This window comes from Odocoileus virginianus, chromosome 3 (assembly GCF_023699985.2).
Source record: "Odocoileus virginianus isolate 20LAN1187 ecotype Illinois chromosome 3, Ovbor_1.2, whole genome shotgun sequence".
Classification (NCBI taxonomy): Eukaryota; Metazoa; Chordata; class Mammalia; order Artiodactyla; family Cervidae; genus Odocoileus; species Odocoileus virginianus.
Genome location: NC_069676.1, coordinates 19,067,575 through 19,094,317, shown reverse-complemented (window position 1 = coordinate 19,094,317; position 26,743 = coordinate 19,067,575). Strand labels below are relative to the sequence as shown.

Here is a 26,743-nt window from a genome sequence, read left to right as displayed (position 1 = left end):
CTCTGAGCAAAGCAAGGAAATGACATGCAGAGAACTTAGCACAATTACTATCACAATACTTAAACTGTACAATGTTTAATTCAGTGCAGGTGCATCACATTCTGCACAACTAACAAGAATTAGAGAAAAACAGCACAAATCTGGAAGACACACCCTGTGGGCTGCCTAGGAAACACTGACCATTTCCCGCCGCCCCCCCCTCCAACCCTGTGACCCTAGTGGGGTCCCACAATTCAGCTGGGTTCTGACACACTCTGCCAGGAGTCAGCACAGACCCCACAGGTCTGCCCCCACAGCACACACTAACCAGCTGTAAATCAGGGTTCCCAGAAGCCCCCTTGCCTCAGGGAAGCACTTACTTATGTTTTCCAGCTTATTACATAGTAAGGGCACAACAAAGCAAACAGATGGACAGCTGGACAAAGAGGCAAGGGGGGCAGGGCAGGGCGCAGGGGCCCAGAGGCAGGATTTCTGTCCTCACAGGAGGTGGTGTGCCACCCCCGGCACACAGGTGCTTTCACCTACCGAGAATCTCCCTGAACCCCACACTTCAGAGATTTTTATGGAGGCTTCATCACAAATACATGATCCATCATCAACTCCACCTGCAGCCCCTCCTCCTTCTCTAGAGGACTGGAGGGGGGGGGGGTGTCAAAGTTCCAAGCTTCAAACCATGGCCTGGCCTTTCTGGGGCCCCAGTCCCACCAAGAGTCACCTCATCAGAACAAAAGACACTCCATCTCCCAGGAAACCCCAAGGGACTCAGCAGCTTGGGGCCAGGAACTGGGGGGCAGAGAAAGAACACCCCAACCAGGATGCTTCCAGTTACCTCTGTGGCTCAGGAAACCAAAAAGGCTCCCGGAGCTCTGCGGCAGGCGCAGGCCGCCTTACCTCACATCAGCACGGGGGACAAGGGACACCTGGCTGAAGAGCCAGCATGAAGGAATCCAGGGAAACTGTCCTTGTCAATTACGGTCAGGGGATCCTGCGCCTAGAGGACACTGGGGCGTATCTGGGAACGCAATTGTCGAGACTGGGGGTGGCCTGGCATCACACGGATGGGGCCAGAGATGCTGCTCAACCCCACAGTGCCCAGGACAGCCCCCCTCAAAGGATGACCCAGCCTGATGTCAGCAGTGCCAAGGGGAGAGACCCTGACTCAGATAACAACTTCTTTACTAAATTTCCTATCTTTAGTCTTCTCCAAAGTTTTTAAAATAGAAAGTCTTACAGAAATAAACCAAAAGCACCACGCCTGACACAACACGTGCGTCAGTAACTGTCCCTAGGGCAAGGAGCGCCAGCCCTGCACGTACCTCATGGCCCAAGGAGTCCCACACACCCTGGCAAGGACTGAACCCCAGGAAATTGCATTTCTGAGGTCAGACTCTAGAATAACAGCACTTCTTACAGTTCAGTCTTAATCCCAGATTATGCCCAATTTCAAAATACCACTCCACAGTTAACCTTTGGTGTTGCAGAGGACTGGTTCCAGACCCCTGAAGACACCAGAATCCTCAGACACTCCAGTCCCTCATTTACAATGAACTTCTACATGACGTACACACATCCTCCTTTTCACTTTAACTCACTGCGAAATAACTTTCAACACCTGACCCAATGCAAGTGCTGTGTATTCAAATAGTTGCCTGTGTGCAGCAAATTCAAGTCTTGCTTCTTGGAACTCTCTAAAAAATATACTTTCAATTCACAGTTGGTGAATGCAGAACCCATGGATACACACAACCAACTATACACAATTAGGACTGAATTTTTCAACTTCAGAAACTTCAGTTGAGTGAGTTAGACGCAAACTCAGACGCCACACAAAAACAGACACTGCCAGGGGCCCCCTGATGGAGTGAGCTGGGACACAGAGCAGAGCAAGTGGAACCCACTTCAATGCTGTGGGGAGCACGTGCAACCACACTCAGAAGGTTGGTCCTCAGGAGCACTTCGGGGGCATGGACAGCACTCAGGAAGGGCTGCCACCATAACAGAGAAGACCAGCACAAAACCTTAACAGACAGGATCGCCCTCAAGTTCTATTTACAGAGAAAAAACTCTCAAACTGATTTCTGGGAAGAAGTATTTTACCTTTTCACTTTCATAAACACTTAGCTTATTACAAGAAATTATGCATATAATTTAAAAAGACTGAAAGAAAAGGTTTTCCCCAAAATATGAAAAGTACTCATAAGGATTCAACATTGAAAGTCATTTCAACTAGTTATACACAAGTTTCAGAAGCAAGGACACTCCCAAGTGACTTTCCTCACCTGCCCACATGACCTGGTGCTGTATATTAAGGACGGAAACTCAAGCACCACAGAAAGATGGGAATCAGCCCACTATTTTTCAAACTTCTTTGACTCACTGTAAAAAGCATGTTTTCCATGGTAACCCCACTCACAGGCATGCACACGCTTAGTATCACATGTAGAAGCAGAAGTTTCAGTTACTCTGCCATGGGTCCGGACTTTCTGGATTCTTCTTTGGGGAGCTCACAGAAGCCTGCGTTATAGGCACTCAACAAGATGGGGAGGTAGCCATCCCTCCCACTTTACACTAGGGAACTCTCCCCAGGTCACTCATAGAGGACCAAGAACCTGGACTTGGGTCTCACAAACATCACATGCTAAACCATGATGCCTTTCTATCTGGCTTTTTTTTTAAAGTCACCGCCAAGCCTCACTTCTATGATGCCACAACAGGAGTTTTAAGCTACAATCTATTATAAAAAGTAAACTCTGAGTGAAAACTACATTGCTCCCAGTCTTCCTCGGAATGGAGGGTGATTTGGGAGCTAAGAGTAACCCCATAGCTGCCTGCTGTGCTCCCCAACATCTGGAGCCAGTAATAACCGACCAGATCACGGCTGTTCCGATGAGGGACCCTCGAATCCTGAGCCGCATCCTGTGGGAATTACCCACAGGCCTGGACAGCATCTGCGTGGAACTCAGCCACCATCACCATCAAAAAACCAAATGATGGGCTCCAAGCCTGAGGATCGAGCCATCAGTTCCTACCAATTACGAGTGAACATAGCACGACCCACAGCACTGCCCCTGATGACAGGCTTGCACCCTAAAAAGCAGACGCCCTAACTGGAACATGCATTTCTCCACAACAAAGACCCTTGGCCCCTCCTCAGAATCTCGCAACACACTGCTCAATAACACCCACTACCAGAGGGGGTATCAGGTCAACCAGGGCAGAAAAAGAAATCTGAGGGCGCAAACTCTTTCCGCATATTTGCTTCGCCATGCCCTGGGGTCTGAAATGCAGGCCGACCAGCTATTCTTTCAAAGAGAAACTAAAGATCAGACCAAGAGTTCACCACTTTTGTGACCAGTGGAACTGGCCAGAGCGTCTAACATGATGCAAAACCTAAGTGTAGCCAAAGAAGGGAAGGTGTGCGAGTTACACAAATGAACCAAAATAACCTAAGTACATTTCAGCTAGGTCACACCCATTCTGAAAAAGTTCAATAGAGGCAGGAACTCAGGCTCTCCACAGAAGGACATCGCCCAGGGCTCTTGGTGCCTGCCAGCGAATTCCTTCACGTCCCTGCACCTTCCTCTCGGCTCTGCTGGGCTTTCCCGGCGCAGTGAGGGCCGGCCAGGTGGCACCTGGTCGTGGGACCTGTCCGACAGCTGCTCTCCATCGGGGAGCCTCACTCTCAGGCAAGGAAAAGGGGACTTGCTCCAGCCTCTCATTGTTTAAGTGCAGGTTTGGGTCTCCCTCCCCAGAAGCCAGCGATCTGGTGGTCACTAACTATCCCCATTCCTCCTCAATCTAGGTCACAGGTTGAGGGGTGGCGGGAGGGAAGAAAATGGTGCCCACTGTTACAACATTACTTCTGGAAAACCTTTTCCCCTCTGGCTTTCGGGTGTCTAATTGAAGTCTGCTTCCCTATTCCAGGACTCCAGAGCCGCTTCCTTATTTTGACCTAGAACGTCGGCTGCCCCACCCCTTACCCGCTAAGAGGGGCGGCCCCACCTTCCGAGGGACTCAAGCCCAGGAGGCAAGGCCAAATCCTGACCAGACACCGGGGAGCAACCTGGACGTGCGTTTATCCCAGAAGGGGTTTCCTCCGGGGGCGGCCGCAGAAGAGGAGGGTCCCCCAACAAGGAGTCCAAGGCCTGGGGCGGGGCAGGGGGCTCTGCATTTTGAACAAGAGACACAGAAACACATTCTAGATCGGAGATCCGCCGCTAGCGAGGGTGGGGACCTGAGAAGTCTCTTCCGGCCACCGTCGGGGAGCGGGAGAAGGACCCCCAACTCCGAGAGGATAAACTGAGGCTCGGAGAAGGAACGCGCAGATGTTCAGAGGTCGAGGCCGCAAGCAGACGGGGCTCCAGCCGGGAGCGGGGCCGCGGGGGCGGGCGGGGGGCCGGAGTCAGGGGCAGAGCCGGGAACCGGGTCGGGTCGGACTGGGTCAGAGTCAGGGCGAGAGTCGGATCGAGGGCCAGGGACGGCGCGCTGGGATCACCTCGTCCTCCTTGTGGTTGCGGATGCCGCGCACCAGATCCTGCAGATTCTTGTCGAACATGCGGTCGATGCTGCCCTTGACCATTTTGAGGGCCATCGCGGCTACCGCCGCCGGGCTCGAGCCCCGGGAGGCCCACGGCCGACCGCCCTGAGGGAGCCCAGGGGCCGCGCTTGCCGCCCGCGGAACGCTGTGCTGCCGGCCGCCGCGGCGGGGCGGACTCCCAGGCCAGGTCGGCGGCGGCTGGCGGGGCGGCGGCGGCAGCGACCCGCTCGGCAGGCCGCGCTCCCCACCACTCCGGCTCCGTGCCGCGCCGCTTGCAAATGGCGGACAAGATGGCGGCCGGTCAGCTGACGGCGGGAGCCCCGGCCCGGCGGCCCGCCCCCGGAAGCCCCGCCTCCCTATAGGCCCTGCCCCTGCACTCCTAGACGCCGCGTTTCCCTGACGACGCCAGGCCTCCCAATGAAAAAGCAGACAACGGCCTCCGGGCAGCTCAGTCACGCCCTGCGTGTCAGCGCTCTTCCCCCTCATAGGTCAGTGACCTCCGGAACTCCACCTACTTTCCCGTTCCGGAATGTTACCACGCCCTCTATGCGCGCCTTCTTGCCCCGCCCCTCAACTATGTGACAGGTTGGGGCGGGACCTGCTGTGGGCGGGGCGCCCACGTGGAGCTTCTGGAAGAGGTTCCTTGAGACGAAACTAGCTCCGCCCTTTCTGATTCTAAAAGCTGAAGTTGAAAAAAAATAAAAGCTGAAGTTGTCAGAGAACCTCCAAATCCCGCTCTGCGGCGGACCAGTCTCATCTGTCCTGCATGTGTCACAAAATTCTGTGATATGGGGAGTATATGATATGGGCAGAAAGACTGAAGGCGGGAGGAGAAGGGCAATGAAGCATGAAACGGTTGGATGGCATCATCAACTCAATGGACGTGACTGAGCAAACTCTGGGAGATGATGAAGGACAGGGAAGCTTGGCATACTGCTGTCCATAGGGACACAAAGAGTTGGACCAGATTGAGTGAGTGAACAACAACAGGAATTAACGTGCCCACGTGGAGAAACTGAGATCCAGGGATAGGACTTCAACCCATTCACTCGTTCTGTGCTGTGCTTAGTTGCTCAGTCGTGTACGACTCTTTGTGACCCGATGGGCTGTAGCCCGCCAGGCTTATCTGTCCTTGAGGTTTCCTAGGCAAGAATACTGGAGTGGGTTGCCATGCCCTCCTCTAGGGGATCTTCCCAACCCGAGGATCGATTGGCGGTTTCCCTCATTGTAAGCAGATTCTTTACCATCTGAACCACCAAGGAAGCCCAGTTCACTCGTTCAACTGACATTTATTGAGTGCCTACTGTGTCCCAGGCCTGGCAAGTGAATAAGATACACTTGGTTCCTGCCCACCAGAATCCACCATGAAGAAAATAAAAAAGCAAGCCACAAACTGGGATAAGATATTTGTAATACATATATTGGACAGAAGATTTATATCCACAATAGAGTTAGTTAAACAGAAAACAAAGCAGAACCAAACAAAAATTCCTACAAATTGTGAAGAAAAAGACAACCCAGTTAAAATATGGCACAAGTTGTGAATATGCACTTCACAAAAGAAGAGATACACATGGCCAACAGGATGCCCTATCTCAGTCATAAAGGAAAAGTAAAGTTAAACCTCACTGACAGGGGCTTCCCTGGCAGTCCAGTGGTTAGGACCCCATGCTTCCACTGCAGGGAACACGTGTTCCATCCCTGGTCTGAGAACTAAGGTCCCACACATCGCAGGGTGTGGCCTAAACTTTAAAAAATTTTGGCTGTATATTTTAAAGCTAATATATGTATGACCTTTAACCCAACAATTCCACCACTGTTCCCAACAGGAAAGCATAAATACATCCACCAAAGACTGGAACAAGAATGTTCACAGTAACTGTATTTATGTTAGCCAAAAACTCAAAAGGATCCAAATATCTATCAACAGAAAATGGATACATAACTCTCTGGTATAACTATGCAACAAGGAAAAGAACAAAGTACTAACAGAGAACAAAATAGGTGAAGTACACAGACACAATGTTGAACATAATAAGCCAAACATAAAAGAGTGTACACAGCGTGGTTCTAGTGATATGATGTCCAGTTGCATGCAAAATTAATTTATGGCAGGGACTTCCCTGGCAGTCCAATGGTTGGGGCTCCATGTTCGATCCCTGCTCAAAGAATGAGGATCCTGCATGCTATGAGGTGCCAGAATTAATCTATGATGAAAGATTAACGTGTATGCACAGTTGCTCAGTCATGTCCAACCCTTTGCAATCCCATGGACTGCAGTCCACCAAGCTCCTCTGCTCATGGATTTCTCCAAGCAGGAATACTGGAATGGGTTGCCATTTCCTACTCCAGGGGATCTTCCCAACCCAGGGATTGAACTCATGTCTCCTGCCTTGGCAGGCAGATTCTTTACCACTACACCACCTGGAAAGCCCCAGCTTAAAAGTAACATCATAGGTTAAACAAGTATACAAGGAAGAACTGAAAACTGGATAAATAGGTTCTGGCATAACCACACAATGGATTCCTGACCAGCTATTTAAAATAAATGTAGTTGGTAAGTTATTGCTATGGGAATTGCCCTTCTACCTTAAACAACTAGGGAACTGGACAAAATGTATAAAACACTGGTTTTCAGATAGCATACAATAGGCAGTGGAGAGAGGAGGGAAACAAACAGGATGAGCCCTAGAGTTGCCCCAGAATTCTGCCTGTAGGTGATTTCCTGGCTGTAGGTCAGGGAGGGGAAACCCAAACAGAACACAGAGTTTTCAGAGTCTGAGGAAACAGAGATGGGAGGTGACAGAGGTCAAGGCGGCTGGAATCTGGAGGATAGTGTGCTGAAGAACAGGGAACTATTTTAAGAAACTGCTCTTAAATTTTCACAGGGGTGCCCTCAGGTCTTTGAATATCCAGCTATAAGTGCAGGTAGTGAAACTTCAGGAGGCCGGGCAAAGAACAAGGCTGGGAAAAAAGCAATCCCTGCGAGCTTGTCTACTGTGGGACTGCTCGGAGAACCTGCCGGCAAAGGTGAAGAGAGGGATTTCTCTGATGGTCTGGTGGCTAACTCTCTGTGCTCCCAATGCAGGGGGCCCAGTTTGATCCCTGGCCAGGGAACTAGGTCCCACATACTGCAACTAAGACCCAGCGCAGCCAAATGAAAATAATTACTTTTTTAAAAGGTGCAATTAATTCATTGAATATGTGGGGCATCCAGTAGGGACCTCAGAAGTTTTGTACTTCATTGTAGAATGAAGTCTACTCTAACTGTTTTGGGGTTTTTTTGGCCACATAGCATGTGGGATCTTAGTTCCCTGACCAGGGATCAAACTCGTCTCCCCTGCAGTGGAAGTGTGGAATCTAAATACTGGACCACTGGGAAAATCCTGAGATTGATTTACATCATATTGGAAGTAAAACAACAGTATATGGAGAATGGGAGGTACAAATAGAAATGTATGCTTGTAAGGGGCTTATAAAATGTGCAAAATAGTATGTTTTAACCCTAGTCAGATCCATAGAAATAAGAAGTAGTTGGTGGGGGCCAGGGGCTAGAGAGTTAGTCTTAAATAGGGCAGGATTTCAGTTTGGGAAGATGAGAAAGTTCTGGAGATGGATGGTGGGGGTGGTTGCCCAAGAATGTGAATATACAAGTGTCACTTAAAAATGGTTAAGATGGGGGCTTCCCTGGTGGTAGAGTGGATGGGAATCTGCCTGCCAATGCAGGGGACATAGGTTCGATCCCTGGTCCGGGAAGATTCCACATGCTGCACAGCAACTAAGTCCATGCACCACAACTATTGAGCCTAGTGCTCTAGAGCCTAGGAACTTCAACCTCTGAGCCCATGTGCCACAACTCCTGAGTTCTGTGTGCCCTAGAGCTTGTGCTCTGCAACAGGAGGGTAGCCTCTGCTCACCACAACTACAGAAAAGCCCACACAGTAACAGAGGAATGAAGACACAGTAGAGCCAAAATAAATAAATAAATTCATTTTTTTAAATGACAAAGTTGGTTTCCTTTACTGATTGGCTGGACTGAGTGGTATGTGTTCAGTGATTGACTAAACAAACGTGGAAATGTGACCAGGTGGGATGTAGAGCTGCCGTGTGTGCATTAGTCACTCAGTCATGTGTGACTCTCTAGCCCCTGGCCCCCACCAACTCTTTGCATCCCCATGGACTGTAGCCTGCCAGGCTCCTCTGTACATAGAATTCTCCGGGCAAGAATACTGAAGTGGGTTGCCATTTTCTTCTCCAGGAGATCTTCCCAACCAGAGATGGAACCCAGGTCTTCCTGCATTGCAGGCAGTTTCCTTAGGAAGCCCATTAGTTCAGTTCAGTTTAGTCGCTCAGTCGTGTCTGACTCTTTGCGACCCCATGGACTGCAGCAAGCCAGGCTTCGCTGTCCATCACCAACTCCTAAGAAGCCCATATGATCCAGCCATCCCACTTCTGGGCATATATCCAGGCAAAACCCTAAATCAAAAAGATGCATGCACCCCGGTGTTCATAGCAGCTCTGTTCACAATAACCAAGACATGGAAACAATCTAAGTGTTCATTAACAGAGGAATGGATAAAGATATGGTATATACCACATTCAATATATACATATACATATTGTATATTCATACACAGTATGGTACATATACCATGGAATATTAGTCAAAATAAAGAATGAAATAATGTCATTTGCAGTAACATGGATGGACCTACAGATTATCACACTAAGCAAAATAAGTCTCCATGTGGTTGCAAAGAGTCAGGCATGACTAAGCAACTATCACTCACTCAAAGTCAGAAAGACAAAGACAGATACCATATGATATTACTTATATGTGGAATCTAAAATATGATACAAATGAACATACCTATGAAACAGACTCACAGACAGAGAAAAGACTTGTGGTTGCAAGGGGGAGGGGGAGTAGGGGAGGGAAGGATTGAGAGTTTGGGATAAGCAGATGCAAACTATTATATATAGGATAAACAGCAAGCTCCCACTGTACAGCACAAGGAACTATATTTAATATCCTGTGATAAACCATAATGAAGAATAATGTGAAAAAGAGTTTACCTATGTATAACTGAGTTAATTTGCTGTACAACTGTGCAGCAGAAATTAATACAACACTGTAAGCCAACTATACTTCAATTAGGGGGAAAAAAAAAGCAGCTCACATTCGAGTGGTTGTTTAACCCAGATAAACTTATTCTCACCTCATTGCCCACCAGGAGGAAATGACCCTACTTTCCAGATGAGGAAACTGAGGCCTCTGAGCTGAGCCTGGCCTGAGCCAGTGGGTAGAGCCTGGATTCCCTTTGATGGTGCCATCCTCCTCCAGGAAGCCCTCCCTGGTGGCCCCCGACTCCACAGGACTGCGATCCTTTAGCTGCTGCTTATAAAGGCGAGGTAACCATGCTTTGTGGGTGCTCTCACCCCCCCGTGACCCTCTTTTCCAAGGCTGAGAGACAGAAAGCAATGCTCCCAGGGTCACTGTGGCAGGCCTGGCAATGGTTCTATGTTGATGGGGGGGGGCAACCCCTCCACCAATGCCTGGCCCTGCTCCGAGGCAAGGGTGTGCTCCCCCCAGGGACCTCAGGCCGGCCCTCCTCCCCCTCCCACAGCAGGCCAAGGAGCTGATTGGCCCACAATACGGCCTCCAGCCACCTGCTGCTGTCTGTCTGGGGCCACCCTCTCCGCGCTCCATGCTGTCTACCAGGCCCAGCGTGGCGACTGTGGGTAAGAGGGGCACAAGGAGGCCTGGGAAGAGGTGGGGGGGTCCCTAGGACCTGGGAGGGCATCCCTGAGGTCCACAGGGGTGTCCCTGACTCCTGTGGCTGCCCCCACGCATCCCTAGAGGCACTCGCCACCCATAGGTCTCCTCCCCCACCGACTACTCTGGGCTCAGGAAAGGGTCCCCTTTCTGCACAGGGATGGGTCACACTGACACTGATGCCAGGGACACTGGGGATTCCAAAAAACAGGGCCGTGGGAGCCAACAGATGGGGTTTGGCTCCAGTTCTGCACAACCTCTGGCCCACAGCTCCACCTTCAGCCTGTTTCTTCATCTGCCCTATGGGATCAGAGGCAGCATAGAGGAGGCAGGGAGAGGCAGGGACCCCAGGGTTGGGGGTGGGAGGCCTGGCACCCCCTGCCCCTGCCTGGCATGGCCAGAGTCAGGCTGGTCCTAGCTGCTGGGGCTTGAGTGCCAACACCCACGGGGTCCTGAAGGAGGCTAGGTGCCAGGAATGAAGGGTAAGGATGACCCAGAGGGAGACCCCAGGGGGGCAAGGCCTAGGAGGGGCTGGGCCCCTAGCTGGCCTGCCCTGCTGGCCTTGGGCACTGGATAAAAATAGTCCCTGGTCTCAGAGAACATGAGCTGACCCTGGGGCCAAGGGTTCCGGCTTGGGCTCTGTGCTCACGTCTGTGTGACCATGGGTAGGACCCAGCCTGCTCTGGGCTCCCGCGTTCTCTGCTGTGTGCAGAGGGATATTGGAGCCCATAGAGGCTAGCCTATCCAGCCAGGGTGGTGGTATGGAGAGACAAAGAGCTCCCTTCTCCAAGAGGCAAGCCCATAGCAGGGGCTCAGGCTGCCTCTTCCGCCTTGCCCTTAGCCTGACTCTGGGCCTGCGGCTCTCAGCGGTCCCCATGGCAACCAGGGCCTTGGAGGAGCTGGACGGAGGCCTGGGCAGCTGCCAAATGGATGAGGACCTCTCTGCACTGGCTGACCCTTGTCCTGGCCGGCCCCAGGAGGACAGTGCGCAAGGTACCAGAGAAGGTGCTGGGGGAGGAAGCCCATGCCCCCATCCTCCTTCTGAGTCCGGTGGCCCACCTTCAGAAACCAGGACTTGGACTTCCACACTGGACTGGCTTAAACCATGCTCCTTGTTTCCAACCTCTGTGCCCATTAGTGTCCCGGGTGGTGGGGAGGGGGGTTGTAAAGATCCCAGAAAACACAGGTGCTGGGCCACACAGGTCAGGGTTTGGATCCTGGCTTGCCAGTGACCTGCTGTGTGCTTTTGTGCAAAGCTGTCTCTGAGTCTGTCTACTTTTTAACCTGTAAACTGGAAGCTCTCCTGTCCCCAGCCCCTCACCCAGCAGGACCCAATAGAAAGTGGGATCTGGGGGTCCCCACGACTTTGACTCTCCCCTCTTTTTCCACCAACAGCTACATCCAGGTTGGCTGACTCCAGCAGCCAGTCCCACGTGAGTAGCAGGGGGCGGGGGGGGGGGGGTGGTCTTCCTTCTGGGTTTCAGCCCAAGGTGCTCCTGGAGTAGGGGAGGTACTGGCTTAAGAGGGTGGGTTTCTGCAGCCCCTGGGAAGGCTTGATCTCCCTTAGAGGGAACACCCAGGATGACACATGTCCCCACAGGATTCTCAGGAGCGAGTGACTGAGGGCAGCCCCACAGGCAGTGTGGACACCAAGCCCAAGAAGACAGAAAAGGAGCCTGTGTCCAAAGTGACCTCAGGAACCGGGAAGGAGAGGCTGAAAGCAGGAGCAAGTGGGTTTGCAGGAGGCAGGGGTGAGGTGGGGGGATGGGTATGGACCAGCATGGGAGGGGAGGGTGGGTCCTTGGATCTGGGCAGCAGGAAGATAGCCACATGGGGCTCCTGACTGAGTGGTTTCCTGGCTGTAACTGAAAGGGCTGTGAGTCTCCTCTAATTCATGATAACACCAGCTTAGCTGCCACTAAGCTTCAGCTAATTATCTTCTGGAAAATTCCCTGCATCCCAGTGAAGCTGCCAAGCCGGCAGGGCTTAGTTTCTCAGCCTAAGGCCGCACAGCCGGGCAGAGCAGAGCTGACTTTAGCCGCAGGTCTGCCCCTCGCTGCCCTAGATCCCAGCCAGCACTTGCTCCTGCAGCCCCCCGGAGCCCCGCACGGAAGAAGGCGCAGACCGCACCGCCCCAGCAGCCGCCGCCGCCGCCGCCCCCGGCCCTGAGCGAGCAGCTGCCCTGGGGAGACTTGACGCTCAACAAGTGCCTGGTGCTGGCCTCGCTAGTGGCGCTGCTAGGCTCCGCCTTCCAGCTGTGCCGCGGTGAGCCTCACACTTGGCCACTCCTTCCCGGAAGCACGGACACGCCACGGGGCGGGTCTGTGCGCCCGCACCCTAGGCGGTTCGCGCGCCCCCTGGATCTTGTGAGGGGTTCCTGGCGGCCCCCTGCACTTCTTGCTGGGTAGCGGACCTTCTGCACCCCCATGGTCCCGTCGGAGTCCCTCTATCCAGGACCGGCTCTGAGACCCCTCCAACCCCCCTTTCCAACAAACCTTACGGGGAACTGCCTCCTCCCCCACCCCAGTAGGGACCTTGATGCACCTGCCTCCCCAGTGAACCGGCCCTCACCACCCCACACCCTGGGCCTCGCATGCCCAGGAAGGGCCATGTGCACCCCCGTTTCAGAGTGTGGCTTCTGTGTGTCTCGGTGCTCCCATGGCCCTCAGAGAAATGGGAGCATCCTGGCACACTCTGAATGAGGGAGGTTTGAAGAGAAGCAGCAGTGGAGACTTGGAACCCCTTCCTGGGGCTGGAAGGGAGCCAGCCCAGCCTCAGTGAACCCGGGTGGAGACGGCTGGGTCCCCTTGCCTGTCCCCAGGAGAGGGGGCTCTAGGGGATGGATGGTGTGCTGTGGTTCTCACTCCCGACTCTTGCCCCAGGCTGACTCGCATCCCCTCTTGTCCCCTCCCAGAGACTGTGGCTGGGGATGCAGAAGCCCCTGCACCTGTCCCTGAGTTGTGGGTCTCATCAAGCTCGTCACCCAAGGGGCCAGCATCACCCCTGGTAAGCTCTTCCTCAGTGGGCTCCTCACTGGGGGGAGGGGCTTGAGCCATGGAATTGTGGCTGATCCCACCACCCTGCACTTGTCTGCATAACAGCCAAAGCCTGAGGCCTGGGCCCCCCTAGTGAGGCAGCCCGAGCCCCCCTCGAAGGTAGAGGAAAGGGTCCAGATTCCTAGGAGCGGAGAGGCTGCAGAGAAGGACGAATGGGAGTCTGGAGAAGCCGCTGATGAGGAGCATGCGCCCCTCGCAGGCCGAGGGCCCAAGGAGAGGGTGAAGAAGGAGAGGCCCTGGAAGGAGAGGCCACGAAAAGAGGAGAAGCCACGTGGTGCCAGGGAGCCCCGCAGAGCCCTACCGCGACGCTGGGAGGCCCGTGAAGGGGGCCATCGACCTTGGAGGCGAGACTCTGGAGCCCCTGAGGATAGGAAGAGGCAGGCCTGGGTCTCCCCGCGGCGCCCCAACAAGGAGGACCGGCCTCCGGGCCGCCAGAAGCGCCGTGCCGGCAAAGGCCGGGACTGAGCGAGACTGGGGTCGTGCGCGTGAGTTTCTGAATATCTGCTCTAGGGCCCCGCGGTTCCAGCTAAATAAAGCAAGTGCTGTGGCCCCCTCATCGTCTATTCCTTCGCACCAGGACCCCAGAACCTGCCCGGGGCCTGCGTGAGGCGGATAAGAAGCTTTGGGTGGGGGGTGGAGGGAGGACGGAGGGGCAAGGGGGCAGCGGGTGAAGACGGGGAGAACTGTGGGAAGGAGGCCTTCGTCTGTCCCCAAACATGCACAGGCACCCCAACCGCGTGCCTTCCCGTCTTTATTGGGGCGATGACGGGGTCCGAATAAATACGGGCCGGGGCGGCACAAGGAGAACGGCGCGAGGTCACCGGCAGCCGCACTCGGTGGCCACCATGTTCGGGACGTGGTGCGCGCTGATGCGCTCCTCGGACAGGCTGATGAGGAGCTTGCCGGTGTAGGCTGTGGGCACACAGCAGGGCGGGCGCGCCAGGGCGGCGCCGCGAGCCTGCATCTTCAGCAGCAGCACCACGTGGTTGCCGTAGCGCGGGTTGCGGTCCGACTGAGGCCAGCCGCAGGCGCCCTGGCAGTTGTTGGCCTGATATGTCTCCGGGATGAGCACCGAGCGCTCGGCCCGCAGGTCTACGCTCAGCTCGCGCAGAGCGCACGGCCCGTCTGCAGCCGCGGCCCCGGCGCTGCGCTGCGCTCGTGCAGAGCCGCTCCGCTCCCGCCCGCGCCACTCAGCGCGCAGGCCCTGCAGCGCCTTGAGCAGCAGCAGCGCGCGCAGCGGGCCGCCGGGGCCATCTGGTTTTCCCGGGCACAGTGCCAGCAGGCGCGCCAGCAGCGGGGGGGCGGCGGGAGGCAGCCCCGGGAGGTCGCGCAGCTCTGCGGCCGCCGCCTGAAGCTCGGCAGCCACCCGGCGAGCTAGTCCCGCGGCCCACAGAGGGGACTTGGGACCTTGTGGCGTTGCGGGGACCCCGGTGTTGGCTGCCGTTGGCGGCAGCAGCAGCAGCAGCGGCTCCTCACCATCCAGTAGGCGCTCCAGGGCCGCGGGGTCCGACAGGTTGACCTGGCCCTGCGGGAAACCAGCCAGTGCGCCCGGGTCCAAGGCCAGTCGTGGTGGCAAGGCTCGGGCCGGGGGTCCCCGCAGCGCGCGCACCAGGCGCGTGAGCGTCTCCAGGAAGGGATCAGCGCTGGGCTGTGCCTCCTCTGGTTCCGGGGAAGGCCTGGACAGCAGAGTCGGGGGTCGTGAGGGCGCAAGGCTGCGGCGCCCACACTTCCCGCATCCCCAGGTCTGGGCCTGCGCGCACCTGGGCTGCGGGAAGGGCACCAAGTCCAGCCGACCCTGCGCGGGCATCGGCGCCGACGGCCGCGCCGGCGCCGACGGCCGCGCTGGGAGCAAGAGCAACAGGGCCGGGGTCTTTCGTGTGAAGCAGCGGGAGTCCGCACCAAACATCAGCGCCTGCAGCTGGGCAGTGCTCAGGGGCGCACCTGAGGGGAGGCGCGTGCGCCGTGCAGTTCAGCGGCTGGGGGTGGGGTGGGGTCAGCGGGTCGAGGGCAGCCACCCGATCGGGTCCCTGTCCAGGCAAGGCCTACCATTTCCACGGCGCCGCAGGGTCAGGGCTAGCCCAGGCCGGCGCCAGGCCCCCTCCGGCCGGTCCACAACCAAAGCCAGGAAGTCTGAGTCCGCAGTCAGGCAGAGGCTCTGCGGGCAGACACGGGGCTTCAGCCAGGTTGAGGGGCGGGGGTATGTATGCCAACCCTGCTCTGCCTGCTGCCCTTAACATCCCTTCAAGGTCTAGCCTGAACACTTGTGGCCTTTCTGTGAGGCCAAGTTAAAAACAACACAAACCCAAAACCATAATCCCTCCCTTGCTCTGTGGCAGGGGGGTGGGGGCTGTGGGGGGATGTCCTGGGGGCCAGAGAGAGCCACATTCCACTCCCTGGTACCTGGGCACCAGGTAGCCCAGCGCCGGTGACAGTGACCTCCAGGCCAGGCCCTGGGTACAACACCAGCAGCGCCAGCTCTGGGGGGCTGGCTCCTCCAGGTGGAGGCTCCTGGAACCTCAGCAAGGGTGTCGGCTCCCACGTCACTGCAGCCAGGACAAGGGAAGGGAGACAGACACCTGAGCCATGGAAGCCTGAGCCCCTCCCCCAAACCTGTCCCCTCCATAGGAGGGAGACCCCACCCCAACCGAAGCCTGGGGGAACCTGGTGGGAGAGGTTTGATGCTGGCTCCTGGCTTCCCTAGGACAGGAGTGGCCTAAAAGTGATGGATAGGGTGGGCGGTGCAGCTGCCACCTGTGTCTCCTGAGCCCTTGGGGGCTCTAGGCCTAGAGAGCTCCTGGGGGATTCCTGGCAGTGGGTCTGAGGACAGTGGCCCTTGGAACAGGAACCTCTTGCTACCCAGTATGGAGGGAGAGGCACTCCTCTGCTGGACAATCAGGCTGCACTGAACTGCCTCCTTCCTCCACCCCCAACCGTGTAGCTCCCAGGTAGGTGAACAAGGTGTTAGCCCCACACCCCCCTCCGCCAGGCACTGCATGGGCAGAGGGGTGGCTGGGAGCTGGAGAACTTCTGGCCCCAGACAGGCAAAGATACAGGGACCCACCTCTCTGGCTGTTAGCCTCCACTTCCTGAGACTGGGGATGGGTCTGGGCTGGGGGCTCTGCAATCCCCTGGTCTTGGGAGGAGGGCACGAGAGCCTGGCGTCCCACCCCAGTCCCGACATGACACATACCTTCCTCCAGGTGCAGGACCACCAGCCACCGCCCCCCTGGCTCCCCCAGCCACGCCTGCAGCTGCTGCAGGTGGGGCAGCGCAGGCTGCCCGTCGCCAGTGGGGCACACAGCAAAGGTGGTCAAGTCACTCAGGCCCCAGTGGGTGCGCCGCACAGCCTCCAGGAAGGCCTGCTCGTAGCCGCTCAGGGCCCCCACCACCCGCAGTGGGGCCCTGCTCCCATTGCCCCCCCCATTCAGGGTCACCAGGCACAGGGGGTCCTGAGGGCTGCCTGGCAGCCAGAGACTGGGGAGCGGCCAGTCCCAATCTTGCTGAAAGATGAGTGCCCCGCTGCCTGTGGCCTGCTCCCTGGGCGAGGCCGAGGTGCTGGAGACCTCTTCCCTGGGGGTGCCCGGCCTCAGCAGAGCCCCCATGGCTGACAGCACCAGGGCCAGAGAGAGAGATGGACTGGGCATCCTGGGAGCTTCCAGGGGCTGGGCTGCCGTACTTTATAAGGAGGAGCAGGGCTGTTTGTGCTGCAGGGCGGTCCCTATCTCCTCCTGGGATGTGACCTTGAAGGCCGGTGCCTGCCGCGAGCCTGGGAGGCCTGTGGCCTTCTCAAAGCCCCCTCTGTTCCAACCTGCCTGCCTATCTCCTGGGCAGTGATACGGTGTGTATAGCTTGTGATCCATTTGTCAGACTGTCCTTGACAAATCTTCCCCCTCCCCAGAGCAGGAATGTGAGCAGGAGTGCATGGCCCAGACAGCCAGACTATCAACAACCTAGGGGTGTGGGAGGGTGAGGTGTGGAGCCCCTGCCCCAGGAGGATTTGGGTGCCAGCCCCAAGGGGGATGACACTTCACACTGGGTAGGCAGATCTGGCCCCGTGACCCCACGTGCCTGCTCACCCTGCCTCTGAGGACCACAGAGACCCCCAAGGGGAGTGAGCAGCCTTCTTCACTCTGCTGTCTTCCCAGAGAACCACACCACACTCCGCTGGCCCGCAGGGTCTGTCCTTGTCCAAGGGTCTCCCGGGCACAGAGACACCAGAGGCCACCCCTGGGGTTCAGATGGGACCCTGACACCCCCTATGGTGGTGGAAAGCAGCCACATGTGTTCACCCACAGCAAGCAGATGCTGACTGCCCACAGGTTGACACAGCAGTCCAGTTCATGGTCAGCAGACTCTTTAATGAGCTCTGGGGATACCCAGCCCAGTACAAAAAAACTCTACTCTGAGGGCAAAACCCAGGAAAACCAAACCAGACTTGTTAGGATGGCTTTTCAGTTGGTGGGGGGAGGGGGAGGAATGTTCCCAGGGCCTTCGGAGGGCAGCGGGGGCCTCAGCATCGGGGGCATGGGCGTTGGGGGGTGCACCCCAGGATTTGAGGGGTGAACCCCAGGCGGCTGGGGATGGACCCCAGGGGCCGGAGGATGGACCCCAGGAGGAGGGGGGTGGACCCCAGGAGGCTGGGGGTGGATCCCAGGGGCTGGTGGGTGGACCCCTGGGGCTGGTGGGTGGACTCCTGGAGCCTGGGGGTGAACTGCAGGAGTTGGGTGCACCCCCGGAGCCTGGGGGTGAACTGCAGGAGCTGGTGGGTGCACCACTGGTGCCTGGGGGTGAACACCAGCAGATGGGGGAGGATGGACCCCTGGGGCTGGAGGGTGGACTCCCGGAGCAGGAGGGTGGACTCCCGGGGCTGGGGGGTGGACCCCTGGAGCAGGGGGGTGGACCCCAGATGCTGGTGGGTGAACCACTGGTGCTGGGGGGTGGACCCCAGGAGCTGGAGGATGGACTCCAGGAGCAGGGGGATGCACCCCAGAGGCTGGTGGGTGGACCACTGGTGCCGGTGGGTGGACCCCAGGAGCCGGTGGGGGCAGCTGAGGAGGGCCTGGGGGTCCTGAGGGTGCAGGCCCGCTAGGTGGCATGGGTGGCAGGGGCAGGCCTCCTGGTGGGGGCGGGGGCAGCGACTCTGGTAGTGGTGGGCGAGGGGGCAGGCCGTTCATCAGTGGGGGTGGGGGCCGTTTTACCCCAGGAGGCCCAGCAGGAAGGCTTGGTGGGGCTGGCGGCTTCTCCATCTTGAAGTGGAACTGGAGAAAAAACTGGACAGACAAGAGTAACTGAGCAGGGTCCCAGGGGCTTTGGGTTGGGAGAAGGATGGGGAACTACGTGGACACGGAGTGACTCACTTGCTTGGTTTCCCGGTTCCAGTGAGTCCAGAACTTGCCTTCAGCCTTGTCTATTTCCCTGCTTGGCACCTGTGCGGGGTACAGGGGCAGAGACAGGCCCTTAAGACCATGAGATGGCCTGGCCCAGGAGGCCCTTCTGTGAGGGAACAGGGTCTGATGTGTGGGTGACAGCTAACACTCTTGCTCCGCTGCTTAACAGTCCTGCCACCCAGGGAAGTTGCAATCTACCCTCTTTCATTAACATATATGAGGATAGGACGAGGTCACAGAGTCCCTGGACAGCCTGGTAACAGGGACACCTCACTGGTGGGGCCACGCCAGGGTCTCTGATTCATGGTGGACACCCAGCCCCTGCCCTTGCTCTGCATCGTCTTCTGACAACCCCTCAGGAGGCAAGGGCCCAGAGCGGGCACCTGGAGTGGGCCGGGAGCCAGCTGCCTGGATGGAGCAGACCCTGCAGGACCCTCCGGGGTCCCAGCGAGCTACCTTGAAGGCAATGGTCTCATAGGGCTCAGCGGCCATGAGAAGGTACTGCCAGCGCCGGTCCGGGGGCTCAATCCTCTGCTCGTAGGCAGACATGAAGCGGTGTCGGGGCATGATGCCCTCAGCAATCTCGGGGTAGTCGATCTGTGGGGACATGGCCAGTGACAGCACTGCCTCTCAAGGGCCCCTCCCCTCAGGACAAAGGGTCCCTGGCCTTTGCTCACCTGGAAAAGGAGGCTCTGCTGGCCCATCTCTGTATCCCTCTGCTTGGTTACTGCAACACAGGAGGATGTCAGGTCCAGTAACGGGGTCCTAGGACTGGCCTCATGTCACCCGTGAATGGGAGAGCCGGCTTGGCAGGGAGGGGGAGGTCACCTGGCTGGGCAACTAGCAGTCATTGGCCCAAGGGTGGGAGGGCTGTGCCCTCCCTGATGCCTGATGTCAGGCCAGCTGATAGCACCCAGGTGGGGGCAGAGGGTGGGCCCCCGCTGCCCACCCCCCCCCCCCAGGCGTTCTGGGACCAGGCACCCATCACTCCCCAGCTCTGCTGCTTTGGGCTGCTGTCCACACAGCCCCGGGGCCCTTCACGTGCCCTCAGTGTCTCCTTGCCACACCCAGGAAGAGGCCAGATGACCCAGACTAACCAAAAGGCGTGTGGTGGCCTCCCTGAGGGTAGTGCCACCCTCGCCCTGGCTCACCAAGCAGGACCACCCCCGGGCCTTCCCAAGCCATGTCTTGTCTGAGACGCCAGCCATACACAGGGTGTGTCCACTTCAGTAAGAATACCTGCCAGGAGGCCTGCCTCCCCCCCCCCCCACCCCCATAGCAACCCGATCCTCTGCAGCTGCTGACCCAGGTGAGCCTCCCCTTTCCCTTCCTCTCTCCCCAGGTAAAAAGTGCCAGCACCCAGTTCTAATGTCAGAGGAATGGACTAAACCAGGGCCCGCAGTCCCCTCCCACCCACTCACCCACCTTTGCTAGGAGTGTAAAGAGCAGAGGAGATACTACGGCCCCCGCCCTCAGGGCAGGAAGCCTCAAATGGAAGCTGAGGCCACTGGTGAGGCTGGGGGTGGGTGAGGGACTGCCCGCCAAGGCCATGACAAGTTACCTTTGTAGCCCGGGCGGCCGATCTTCACAAACTTCTTCACTTCCACCTTGACCTTCTCCGGTGCTGGCTGGGCGGGGGCCTCCTTGGCCTCCTTGGCCGCTCGCCGGGCCCTGCAGGCAGGACAGACACAGTGTTGAGGCCCCTCCTCACAGGCCACCAAGGCCACAGCCCCAGGCGCCAGGAGCGCCCCATCCCCGGCCGACCTTGGAGATGTGAGGTGAGGGAAAGAGGAGTCAGGTAGCGTGACAGCAGGCACGGGAAGAGGTGCCAGGTACTTACAAGTTGGTCTGATGTTTCTTCCCCTGGGTATGTGCAAGGTAACTCCCCTGGAACATGAGAGGAATGTGCAATTGAGGACACAGTGATGGGGTGGTGCCCGATGTCCCCGCCTGGGCCTGCCTCATCCACAGGGCTCAGCGCTGACGGGCACCTGATGGCTACTGAACATGTGAGCTCTAGTGGGTCTGCACACAGGGGGATGAGATGCTCAAAAGCCAGAGATGATGAGAGTCTTGGGCGGCAGGGGGTACATAGCAGTCTTGTGGCTGCCAGGGTGTGGGTGGGGCCAGTGGATACTGCGGGGCAGTGGTGGGGACACCTGGAATAAACATGCCCTTTGATTCCATCTCAATGATGTCCCAGGGAGAAGACACGCGCATCAGCAGTTTTCAACTGGAGGCTTTTCTGACCCACAGGGACCCTGTGTCCAGGATGGTCCCTCACAGAGAAGGGGGAGCCCCAAAGCCGCAAGGAGGTGCTCCCATCTGAGACTATTCAGCTCAGTGCAGCTGTCTAGAGCTGTGAACCAACTGGTCAGAAAGTATGTCCTCCACACACAGAAAAGGACAGAGAGGACCTGCTTATGGTGAAGGGCAGGAGCCCAGTGGAAGCAAGCATCAAACTGACACTTGCTTAAAGTCTCAAACTAGAAGCCACGCCTTCCAGACCTCCCGCCCCACGTGGACATCATGGGCATCCCCACATTTGCAGACGCACATCTGTGATATCGGAGCCGCTGATGTTACAGGAAACGGATGGATGGAAGCAGAGAACCCACGTTGGCTGTCCCAGTGCCCGTGCAGGGAGGAGGCTAGGAGGCTGGGCACAGCAGGGCTCTGAAGCCAATGCCTCCCTGAGAAAGACGCACCTCATTGTTGTGCAGCGTCAGGCACAACTTGCACTCATAGGAGCCCAGGTGGTTCTTCATGAAGTAGGGGTCCTGCAGAGGAAGCACATGCGTCAGGCAGTGGGGGAGACGCTCACGGATGGAGGACAAGGTGCAGGCCCCAAGTCAGCACCACCGCCCTGGGGATCCCACAGGGTCCATTGTACGGGGCTAGGGCTGACTGCCTGCCTCTGCAGCAAGCCCCGGAGAGGGGTCCCCTGGAAGCCCCCAGCCCCACACTGGTGGCGGCGTGGGGTCTAGGAAGAGGCAGAGCTGAAGGTGCACTGTTGATCCTCCATCTCCCCGGCCGGGACAGGGCTCCTCGTGTTGCAGCACAAGCCGGATGCAGGCAGAGGAGAGAAGCAGGCAGGGCAACCCCAGGCCTGGGGAGACTGTGGTCTGGAGGGCACTGAGCTGCTGCTTCAGGATGGGCAGGTGGGTGCACACCTTATTGATGTCAATGGTTTCCAGAGCCAGTTGTCGCAGACGCTCCCTGCGGTCCCGGTTGCTCTCGGAGGAGGAGGCCACGCCCCCGCTCCCGGTCTTGCCCCCGGGGCGATGCTGGAAGTCCATGGTGAGACCGTGGGCACTCTGTCAGACCAGGGGAGAAACCTGTGAAGGCCAAGGGGCGGCTGGTGAGACTATGTGTGAGATCTCACCCTCCTGGTCTGGCCTCACCCCTCCCCGGTCTCACCACCCCCAGCCCTGGCTTCACCACCTGTCTTCCAGTAGCTGAGGGCCCATGCTGGGTCCGGCACATGGGAACGAGGAAAGAAAAACAGGAGAAACGAGGCTTCTCCAGGTGACAGTGGGGGTGGGCCAGAGAGGAAGATCTCTTTGACTGAGGAGTGCAAAGGCCCAGGGACCCAAAACAGCAACAGAGAAGAGGAGGCTGAGTTCTCACTAACTAGTTCCATCTCCTCTAAGAAGCCTTCCCAAACTGCCCTGGCCCACACTATTCACTCCCTCCTCTGAATCCCTTTTCTGCTCATCTACACTTCCTTCCCGCAACCTAAACTCTACTTCTCTGATACAGCAGTACATTTGCTGGAACAAAGAACACATCCGGCTACCTGTCCACCCCCAACTCCCACTGCCTAACACACAAGACAGTCACAGCTCGTTTGCGGCTGAGGCAGACTCTTCCAGGCCCTTGATTTCTCCTCCACATCCCTGTCAAGCTGTCCAGATACTTTTTCCTACAGTTTCTCATACTCCTCCAGGTTCAGTTCAGATCCAACCTCAGGTACCTTCTCTCATCCTATATTCTCTTCACTGTCAATGCTGGCCCCAGGCCCCTGGTTTAAACCCACAGTACCTTGACTCTTTTAGGGTAAGCTCACAGGAATGGGGCCCAGGAGTGTGAACCCCCAAAGATGTACCTGTCCTGCTCCCTGGGGTGCCTGGACACATCACCTCACGCAGCAGAGGGAACTTTGCAGGTGGGATTAAGTTAGGTCCCTGAGATGGATACGACCCTTGATTCCCCGGGGGGCCCACTGTCATCATAGGGTCCTTATAAGAGGGAGGGGGAAGATCAGAGGCAGACACAGGGGATGCTGCTCTGCTGGCTGTGAGCCAGGGATGCAGCGCCTCTAGAAGCTGGAAAGTACATGTCTTTCAGCAGGAGCCGGTGCTCCCCTGAAGCCTCCAGAGGGAATAAAACCCAGTGAGACTAGTGTTGAGTTTCTGACCATATAGATGCAGTGCAAACTCATGTCATGTAAGCCACTGATGGTTTGCTGCACTAGCCAGCTGTGCCACTGACTTGCCCTACAACTTGATGAGTTTATGAAAACCTCATGTCGGGTGACCAGTAGGGTGACCTAGCTGGCTGCAGAATTACCAGGCCTGACTCTTTTTACTACACACAAGGCTACCCAGAGTCATCAACTGGTAAAGGCAAAAAACACTAACAGAGCCAAGAGTTCCAGTCAGTTTGGGGACAGCCAGTTCCTTCGTTCAGTTCAGTTGCTCAGTCGTGTCCGACTCTGAGACCCCATGAAGTGCAGCACGCCAAGCCTCCCTGTCCATCATCAACTCCCAGAGTCCACCCAAACCCATATCCATTGAGTCGGTGATGCCATCCAACCATCCTATCCTCTGTCGTCCCTTTCTTCTCCTGCCCTCAATCTTTCCCTTCATCAGGGTCTTTTCAACTGAGTCAGCTCTTTGCATCAGGTGGCCAAAGTATTAGAGTTTCAGCTTCAACATCAGTCTTTCCAATGAATATCCAGGACTGATCTCCTTTAGGATGGACTGGTTGGATCTCCTTGCAGTCCAAGGGACTCTCAAGAGTCTTCTCCAACACCAGCCAGAAGAACATGCCATGGTGTCATGAAAGCCTGCAAGCAGAATCTGACCAACTCAGGAAACCCAAACACAGACAGATACTTAATCACTCACCAGCCTACCTGTTGGAATCTCAGAGAGGCTGGGGTAAGACCAGGTCGATCAGTGCCTGCCCGTTGAGCAGCAGTGCTGCCCCCCACTCCCCCCCCCCCCCCCGCAACCTGGCCTGTGTCCAGCAGGCAGGAGACCCGGCTAGAGTCCCCAGTCCAAGGGACAGGGGAGATCAGAAGTTTTTTCTGCGGAGAGAGCACCAGAGACAGTATTCTCAGACACTGAAAGTTGGGGGCTCTGCATCCCCCAAACCCCAGCACTTTGCCAGGCCCACTGTGCTCACTAGAGAAGCACCGTTCTCCACGCAGAACTGATGTCTAAACAGACGTGAAGAAATGCGTGTATCGAGGAAAAAGGAAACTCAGTGAAAAGCTCAACAGAAAATGTTAACATCCTCTTGGACGATGGGCGATGTTTTCACAGCTCGAAACTAGAATAGGATGCCACAGGTTAGCATGGCCAGTTAACACCAGACAAACCCTTTAAGCAAAGATGCGATGAGCCTAACAACCCACTGAATATGAGTGCCTGAAGGTAAGAATCAAAGCTATCATGAAGAACAGGAAAATAAACAATAGCAAAGTAACAGGGTAACAGGAGACAAAGCAAGAAGCTAGAAATTTTGAACTGAAAACAAAACGTGGCCACACTACTATATTTAATACAGATATAACCTATAGGAAACTACTGTATACAGAGCACAGAAAACTCTGCTCAGTGCTCTATAACGACCTATACAGGAAAAAAAGTGAAAAACAATGAGTATGTATACGTGTATAGCTGATTCACTTCGCTGTACACCTGAAGCACAACACTGTTACTCAACTATAGTCCAAATACAAAATAAAAACTAGGAAAGAGAAACAAAAAACATGAAGAGTATTATCAAAGAAACAACCTAAAAGAATAAAAAACTCTCCTATAAATAGACCATGAAGTTTAATGGCACTAAAAGTTCCTAGCAGATGGAAGAAAAAATCAGAAACAAGAGATCAGAAACCAGGATGAGATGAGAACCTTCAGAACACGTAAGGCAGTGCAAGGCTTTTCCCAATTCCCATCAGGGGCTTTCAATCTAGAACTTTACACCCACACTTCTAACTGTGAGAATGGATAAAGCCATTTTCATCAAAGCGAGGGCTCAAACTGAACAAATGAGTCAACTTCTTCAAAACCTACCTGAAGAGCTCTGATGAAAAAAGAGGAGACAGTGAGACTGAAAACAGAAACCAGCCCATGGGAGCCTGAACAGAAGGTTCTAGGATAGCTATTCAGCTGCCAGGTAGAGCTCCAGTCCTGAGTGGAACAGGAAGATGCCAGCACTGAGAGCGAAGTTTGCAGGCAGGAAAGGAAAAAAAAGACATCCACTGTTTCAACCCGTGGGAAACTACAACCAATAGGCTTGCAAAGAGCCGACTCATCAGAAAAGCCCCTGATGCCTGGAAAGACTGACCGCGAAAGAAGGGGGAGGCAGAGGATGGGATGGTTGGATGGCATCACTGATTCAATGGACACAAGCTTGAGCAAACTCTGGGAGATAGTGAAGGACAGGGAAGCCTGACGTGTTGCAGCCCATGGGGTCAGTCAGACACGACTGAAAAACAAGGCGTGTGAAATGATGATGCTTTGAGACAAAAATTAATAACCAGCAAAGAAAATCAGACGAATAGGAAGAATGAAAAAAGGAAAGGGCTCTGGAGGAAGGGTGGTGAGCAAAACAGTACCCCACAAAGCAGCACAGTTCAACACAGTACCCGCCTGAGCAGCGAAAGCTATTTTCAACCCTAGAAAATAAGATTGACGATTTGACTAAAGCTCAGGATCTATAACCACATCCATGGTATGAAGGATGAGGCTGCAGCGGGTGAGGGGGAGGCAGAAATGAGACCTCAGCAGTCACGGGAGGAAGCTGAGAGACCACTTCTACACCCGACTCAGACTATTTACAAGCTCGGGTCGGTCGTACTCAGCTGCCAAAGGGCAAAAGGGAGAAGGGGCCGGGATCCCGGAGTGACAAGTGGAGAAGTCATTTAAACTCCGGGCTTCGCTCGCTAAACGGGCCTAGTTAACGGGCTCTTGGGCCCGCGCCAAGAGCTCCGCCTCAGGACCTTCCTCACTCCTCGGCGGGCCTGGAACCAGGGGTGCCGTCACCCTCACCCATTACCGGAACCAGATGAGCCCCGGACCACAAATCCAGCAAACCAACAGACTCAGGGAAGGCGCCCCGGGTTCCTTGCGACCCGACCCGACCCGACCCGACCCAACGGGCCTTAGCAGCAGGAGCTCCCTGCGGGAGGGCGGGGGTGTTGGGCCGGCCCAGCGCCCGGCGTGTAGAGAGCCGGTGCCGCCCTCAACCCAGCACTTCAGCCACTCCCCTCCAAGGAGTCCCCCTGGGCCGCCGCCCTACTCCCGCACCACTCCTAATCCTCACCGACGATTTCGTCAAATCCACGGGCTCCTCACACACTGCCTTGGTCTATTCAGGCGCCGCAGCCACGGCGATGACCTCGTCCTGCGCACGCGCGCCGAGAGCTGAGAAAGCACTTCCGGGGACAGGAAGGGCGGGGCCTCCTGTGTGCGCATGCCCGGCCCGCCCAATGGCGCGGGCGAGACGCTTATAGGCTGAAGGAAAGCGGGGAGCGGAGTGCAAGCCGGAAGTCGAAGCGCTCGTGCGTGTCAGATTACTTCGTTCTTTCCGTCAATACCACTCGGGGAGCCAGTTCTCGCGGGGAGGATAGTTGCGATTCGCCTCCCACCTCTGGCCCCTGTTCGTTTGAGTAAGGGGTGCCACCGGTCGTGGGAATGCTTTATTGTTCCCATCCCGGGTTCACGTTATTATGTGGTCATATATGACACCA

The 26,743-nt window shown here is 56.4% G+C and overlaps 4 protein-coding genes across 5 annotated transcripts in view; 1 reads left to right on the top strand and 3 right to left on the bottom strand.

Annotated features, from left to right (window-relative positions):
* The window catches only part of AP3D1 (adaptor related protein complex 3 subunit delta 1), a 33,312-nt gene extending 28,477 nt beyond the window's left edge, over window positions 1–4,835 (bottom strand). For both annotated transcript variants that reach the window (XM_070465026.1, XM_020905965.2), the window contains exon 1: window positions 4,496–4,835. In XM_070465026.1, the coding sequence (XP_070321127.1) occupies window positions 4,496–4,591 (96 nt within the window). In that variant the 5' untranslated portion in view covers window positions 4,592–4,835. The remainder of the gene's footprint in view (window positions 1–4,495) is intronic.
* A 5,376-nt stretch (window positions 4,836–10,211) lies between these two features.
* JSRP1 (junctional sarcoplasmic reticulum protein 1) lies at window positions 10,212–13,913 on the top strand. Its single transcript, XM_020905966.2, has 7 exons — window positions 10,212–10,279; window positions 11,155–11,306; window positions 11,709–11,746; window positions 11,914–12,043; window positions 12,405–12,578; window positions 13,228–13,319; window positions 13,415–13,913. Exons 2-7 carry the CDS (start codon window positions 11,189–11,191, stop codon window positions 13,832–13,834), a joined length of 972 nt encoding a protein of 323 aa, XP_020761625.1. The 5' UTR covers window positions 10,212–10,279; window positions 11,155–11,188; the 3' UTR covers window positions 13,835–13,913.
* Window positions 13,914–14,104: 191 nt separating this feature from the next.
* On the bottom strand, window positions 14,105–17,637 carry AMH (anti-Mullerian hormone). Its single transcript, XM_020905950.2, has 5 exons — window positions 16,560–17,637; window positions 15,770–15,912; window positions 15,416–15,524; window positions 15,130–15,310; window positions 14,105–15,045 (listed from the first exon to the last, which is right to left on the bottom strand). Exons 1-5 carry the CDS (start codon window positions 17,011–17,013, stop codon window positions 14,187–14,189), a joined length of 1,746 nt encoding a protein of 581 aa, XP_020761609.1. The 5' UTR covers window positions 17,014–17,637; the 3' UTR covers window positions 14,105–14,186.
* A 69-nt stretch (window positions 17,638–17,706) lies between these two features.
* On the bottom strand, window positions 17,707–26,499 carry SF3A2 (splicing factor 3a subunit 2). The gene is made up of 9 exons (XM_020905962.2): window positions 26,317–26,499; window positions 21,930–22,094; window positions 21,465–21,536; window positions 20,597–20,643; window positions 20,318–20,427; window positions 19,434–19,483; window positions 19,213–19,353; window positions 18,727–18,795; window positions 17,707–18,639 (listed from the first exon to the last, which is right to left on the bottom strand). Exons 2-9 carry the CDS (start codon window positions 22,053–22,055, stop codon window positions 17,821–17,823), a joined length of 1,434 nt encoding a protein of 477 aa, XP_020761621.2. The 5' UTR covers window positions 22,056–22,094; window positions 26,317–26,499; the 3' UTR covers window positions 17,707–17,820.
* Window positions 26,500–26,743: the final 244 nt, after the last annotated feature.